The sequence below is a fragment of the Taudactylus pleione genome, unplaced genomic scaffold, assembly GCF_031769625.1.
Source record: "Taudactylus pleione unplaced genomic scaffold, aTauple2 ptg000464l, whole genome shotgun sequence".
NCBI lineage: Eukaryota > Metazoa > Chordata > Amphibia > Anura > Myobatrachidae > Taudactylus > Taudactylus pleione.
In genome coordinates this window covers 1,920,786-1,926,785 of record NW_028284866.1, presented here as the reverse complement: position 1 = coordinate 1,926,785, position 6,000 = coordinate 1,920,786, and the positions used below count along the sequence as shown (strand labels likewise).

Here is a 6,000-nt window from a genome sequence, read left to right as displayed (position 1 = left end):
GTCCATCCTATGCGATATTTTCAAAGTTAAAGGTTGGCCACATCGGGAAGCGTTAGCACTGCCGCCTCCGACCGACATTTCCCCTGTTCCCACACAGGGGAGGAAAGGGGAAATGTGTCCTCCCCGGGGGAGGAAGACAGATACGGTGTAGCCATACACTATGAAATATCTCACAGTGTATGGCCATGATATCTGCTGGGTGTCAGGCTGCCAGATAGAACCCCCTTCGGTCTGGCACATATTTTATCTGTCAGTGTATGCCCAGCATAAAGGGTGTCAAAATCTTAAAAACAAAAAATATTCTTTCCGTAGGTTTATCAGAAAAACACAGTACAATTTTTAAAACATGTCTCACATTTATGTAGAACAATGCTGTCAAAATTCCTTTGGTACTTCCAAACAGTTAAAATGTAACGAGGTTTGAACGGTTTAAGGCCTTGTGCTCACAGGTGTTCTGCAATCCGCCCGCGGCGCGCTGCCCTGCACGTCAATCACTGAGAGGGGAACACAGTCTGGGCTTGTCTATTGATCATTATGAGAGAAGCTGTATCGGTACTCACTGCCCTTCCTCTAGAGGCTGAATGGACCCAGAATGCAACGTGTTCTATTTTTAGTCCTTTCATTGTGTAGTGAGCAGGGATGAAGCAGCATTCCTCGTATCAATAAATCATTATCTGGAGGCCTTCTTTAACAATGTACAACAGCATGCACCAACATTCGAATGACTATGTGCCGGTAAGACAAATCGGCCCTGTCACCAGTTGATAAAACAATGGCACACTCAGTATTGGTGAGGGTACCAGGCACTACCTCTGCGTTTAGCTTATCTTAGAAAAATAAACTTTTTTTTTTGTAAATGTGTCCAGTCATTAAAAAGATACTAACTACACCCAGTGGTCAGAGGATATTTTTGGTTCAGTTGGCTCCTGGGTTTAGTATCAAATTCTGTATACCCTACACTTACAAGCCTTTGTTAAAATAAACATATTGAATTTTGTCTCCATATTGGTTCCGGATGGAGTCTTGAAGCTCTGGCTCCAGATTGCTCACAGCCATGGAACTGAAATGAGAGAAAAATCATATCGTATGGACATTGAAATCACGCAACTTATTTTTCTTATATTAGGAAATAACAGAAGGTTAAAATCATTTATTGCAAGAAGACACTGAGGACCTCATTCAGAGTCGGTCGAAGTGGCCGCACGGTCGTACGCCACCGATGTTCGCTATACTGCACATGCGTAAAGTTCGCAATGCGCGTGCGCAAACTAGCCGCTACGATCAGAAATTTCTCTCTCCTTGAACACAGCCAGGTCGGTAGTTTGAGTGACAGATGGAGGCGTTTGTGGGTGGTAACAGGGGAAGGTGCTTGAAAACGGGGGAGTGGACATCCGAACGCAGGCGTGCCTAATTATGCGAATGGCGTTTTATGGGAGTGCATACGGTTTATGGGAGTGCATAATTAACAAAGTAGCGTCATGGCACATGTGACATGGGAGGTTTTTACACTGACAGGATCGTAGAGCTTAAGAGAGGGTATGGTCAACCTTAAGCTCTACGACCAGTTCCGATGGTTCGCGATGGTCTCGATTAATCCTTATATGCCCGGAGATGACGTGTAATGCGTACGAGAAGGGGGCATATTTTTTTGTCTTCCGGCCACTTCCTCCCCTTGGTCGGCCAGCTAACGATCCGAACTTAGGGACGCAACTTGCGAGGGAATCACTTGCATATCCGGCCCCTTTTCCCGTACGACCGAGCGGCCGCTTCGACCGACTCTGAATGAGCTCCTCACTCTCTTCAAAACACATCATGACATAGCTGATGAAAAGCTTTATGTAATATGCATCAGACCTGGCTGCAAGGCTATAAGTATCGGGACAAACTTAACAGATGCGTCCACTGCTTGACCAGTTTCTTTCATGGACCTCTGCAGCTTGGCTCCATCCCCTCCAGCCCACCACTTTTACTGCATGGGGAGAACTCCGGAAACCATAAAGGGAGACCTGCCATGCAACACTTGGAATAATATGGCCGGATGACAAGGAAGGGGGATGGGCTAGATAACCCCCTTATGACCAGTCCTGCCCACTAATTTGTGGCGGAGTTCCTCAGGGGACCTCTCAGCACAGAAGAAGGGGCACCCAAGGCAGACACCAAACAGTACAATGAGCATGCAATTGATTTTGGAAAGGACACAAGGAGGAAGCAAAAGTGCTTCTTACCACAAGCACAAATGTCCATCACTATTATAATGGGTACCCTCCCTTAATGTTTTAGGGGTCTATTTACTAAGCAGTGTTAGGAGACAGAGTGAAAAGTGATAAGAAAGTGATAAGGTGCCAGCCAATCAGCTCCCAAATGTCATCTCACAGGCTGTGTTTAAAAAATGACAGTTGGGAGCTGATTGGCTGGCACCTTATCACTTTTCACTCTGTCTCCTAACACTGCTTAGTAAATAGACCCCTAAATGTGTTTTGATACATTTAAAAGTGATAAACTAGAGGGGTAAAGTTACAGGGATTACAAATTCTGCTCCTTTTTGGAAACACATTAACACACATTGCCCCTTTCATTTTATTTTTAAACGTAAAAAAGTTATTTTATAGAAACATACAGATGTAAGCATGCACAAAGGGCCATAACTAGAGGTGAGGAGCGGTGCCGTCGTGCCGGTCGCAGAACCCTGGGGGCGGCACTATCGCTGTCCCATGGCACCCGCATTTGGCTTGGGCTACTGCAGAGCCGTCCGAAGCACCAAGGACACTGTGGGCAGTCAGCCTGCAGCCTGTGGAGCTGCTCGGAGCATCCTTAGGACACCGGCCAGTGCTCCACTCCCTACGGCTGGCGGCCCAGTCCCCTAGGCGTGACAACATGCCTCCCTGTTACAGCGGTGCAAACACGTGACTTTCAGCTGTCACAAAGCAACGATATCTATCGAGCTGTAAATGACAACAAACTAGCGAGTGGAAAAAGTTTTACCATTGCTGTGGAAACAGTGAACAGGCGACAGGAACCATGAACAGTAAGCTGGGAGAGAAGAGACAGAATTACACAGCGCATAGACAAGGGCTCATCTCCACATCTAGTTTATTATTTAGTTATTACCAGTTATTTATATAGCGCACACATATTCCGTAGCGCTCTACAGAGAATATTTGGCCACTCACATCATTCACCATAGAAATCTTAAAATGACAGTGTGTGACAGATGCTTCTGTCCAGCATTTTACTCTTAATGCTTGTGCATACTGCTGGCAATGAACACTATATGCAGCATTCTGCATTCATGCGGTAAATACAACTGAGATGAAATGTACTAAGGGTGCAAGAAAAGTGTTTATATGCAAAAGCCAATAGAATGGAAGAAGCCTCTCAAAAAGATTGTGTAGTCCCGGCAGGATCTGGGATATTATATTCTTCAGAACTCATAAGGCCAGCGGTGATTTGGAGAGTATGTTATGGGCTTATAGCGCCATGATATAAACTGGTTACCAGGACTGGTATTTTATACTTACAAACCACCAGCTAATGTGACCTGCAGGGGAGCGTGGAGAAAATGGATTTTCTGCAGAAATAAATATTTTAAAATGATAAAAGAAGCAAATGGGTATAGGAGAAATTACACAATTATACATAGTAATATAGTATCATTTAATGGAACACTAAGGTCACATTTTCCTTTTCCACTTGTCCCTAGCACAGGGGAATGTATATGTTACCCCTCTCTGCAGGCTATGAAGAACCTGGGCCTTCATCTGCATCATGTTCTATTGGTTTTTTCTCCAAAAACAAAAAGGGTCCCTGCAAAGCATTGACGTATCTGTAAACTGCCTGCGCCATTATACCCAAAATGTCGTCAGAAATATGGTGCCAGCGCGATATTTCTGAAGATGATGCAAATACGATATTTCGGAAATAAACGGCAAATGAGCAGGAAAAAACTCTGGGACGGATTCTGAGCATCTGCCATTTTTTTCAAAGGGGGGACGGACATCTGCACACAGGGCCCCTCCAGTCTTAAAGCATCCCTGCTACAAAAGCTTATTGGCCCCAAGCCCAACACTACTCTAAGCCATGAATGTGGAACACAGCCACTGGCAAAACGTGGGTTAGAGTTGCAGGAACACACAATCCTCCCCGAATTGCCCATTATCTAGAATAAAAACCTTTGCTTGGCACAAAATGTCGACATTCAGAATGTCGGCATGGATGGAAGGTAGACATGTCAAATTTTGCCATAGAATGTCGACAACACAGTTTTTTCCATTTACGGGGTGAGTATCCCTAACTGCAGCCTAACCCTAAAATCGACATTATGTTGTGTCGACATTCTGTCATTGACTACATTGTGAATTTTAACATGTTGAAAGTCAATATTAGTTTGTGTCGACACTCAGACCACGTCAACATTCTGAATGGATTCCATTCAAATCAGAGTACATCATTGTGAATCCAGTTGTTATGCAAGCAAAGCCTCAACAAGGATAAATTGGCTTTTGTGACCCTCTGATTTTTGGGGTATGTTAATTGCAACGTGTATACTTGTACTATGAATAGAACTTAGTGATGTCATCTCTTCAGAATACTTTAGGATTGGGTAAAAACTGTTGTTACTGTACTATGGCAATTGTGTCACATAGATCTTTAATTTGCAGAAATTCAAGAGATCTGTTTACTCACCATGGTTTTATTCAGCAATTAGCAATAAAAATGAAATTTCTTTGTGGAGCTGTTGAGCCTTTGCTGTGAAACTTTTTTTTTTTTTTTAAATTAGTATTGTGTATTATATGGAATAACCACCATCTTCTTAGTGTAGGTTAGAAGCATATTTGAAGCAATCTGAGGGGGTCATTCAGAGTCGGTCGCAAGCGCTGAGCGCTCGCAACCGACTCGATGTTGCTCCACTGGGCATGCGCACGACGGAGCCGGCTCCGTCATGCGCATGTGCGAGACCAGACTAGTGACGGACGCTCCGTCGCTAGGGGGCTCGCAGCAGACGGGGCGAGCTGTCGATGGTGAGTGACAGCTCGCCCCGTCTGGGAGGCGGGCAGGGGGCGTACCTGCCCAAACGGAACCGTTCCCGCCAGAACGCTCGCCGTTTGGGGGCGGCCCCACTGACATCATTGCTGATGTCAGTGGGGAGCTTCCGGCTCGATCAGAGCAGGAAGCTCCCTGGGGCTTACGAGTGCCCAGACCCAACCTTAGGGTCTGGTAGTAAGCCCTGATGGTCGCGATGGTCTTGACCATCGCGACCATCACCAATGTCGGTCGCTAGAGCTGTGGGTGTTAACCCACAGCTTAGTGATCGACAAGGAGGTGGTCGTTCAGGATGCAAGCGGCCGCCCTGATTCAGTGCGACCGCTTGCAACTAATGACCGCCTCTGAATGAGGTCCTGACTTTTATGTCCTGTCTCCTGGTGTCCTTGTAATAGCTGAAATTCTCTATACTTCCTAAAACCCCCAAAAGTCACACTAGTAGGCACATTATTCATAAATAGTACGTTGCTATACAGAAGATACCAATTCAACAATTTCCCATCTATCTAGACTTACTCACTTTCATAAAGGGAAAAGACTCCAGTTTCTGCATCAGAATTGGCAGGAGTACTGGAATAAAAAAAAGATTTTATCAATGATTTTTATGATGCATAAAAAATAACAAATAGGCTTTTATATTATTTGAGAAGAACGACCTTCAAGTACTGGCATAACTGCATGACTATACCGTGGTGTGGCTATGGGTTTCACTCTTTACACCAGGGGTCTTCAACATTGGCCCTCCAGCTGCTGTGGAACTACACATCCCAGCATGCACTGCCATAGTTTTAGCATGTTGTTATAGCAAAAAGGTGGCAGTGCATGCTGGGATGTGTAGTTCCACAGCAGCTGGAGGGCCAAGGTTGAAGACCCCTGCTTTACACCTTGTGTCAGCATATACAAGACAAAGCAATATAGTTGGAGCTCCCTGTGACTATGGTCTCTGTATTTGTTTAAGGA

At 45.1% G+C, this 6,000-nt stretch overlaps 1 protein-coding gene across 2 annotated transcripts in view; it reads right to left on the bottom strand.

The window, feature by feature from the left end:
* Positions 1–336: 336 nt before the first annotated feature.
* Positions 337–6,000, bottom strand: part of SFXN2 (sideroflexin 2) — a 56,615-nt gene continuing 50,951 nt past the window's right edge. For both annotated transcript variants that reach the window (XM_088448673.1, XM_088448674.1), the window contains 4 exons: positions 5,561–5,610; positions 3,519–3,568; positions 2,983–3,030; positions 337–1,060 (listed from right to left, as the gene is read on the bottom strand). In XM_088448673.1, coding sequence (XP_088304799.1) covers positions 961–1,060; positions 2,983–3,030; positions 3,519–3,568; positions 5,561–5,610 — 248 coding nt within the window. In that variant the 3' untranslated portion in view covers positions 337–960. The remainder of the gene's footprint in view (positions 1,061–2,982; positions 3,031–3,518; positions 3,569–5,560; positions 5,611–6,000) is intronic.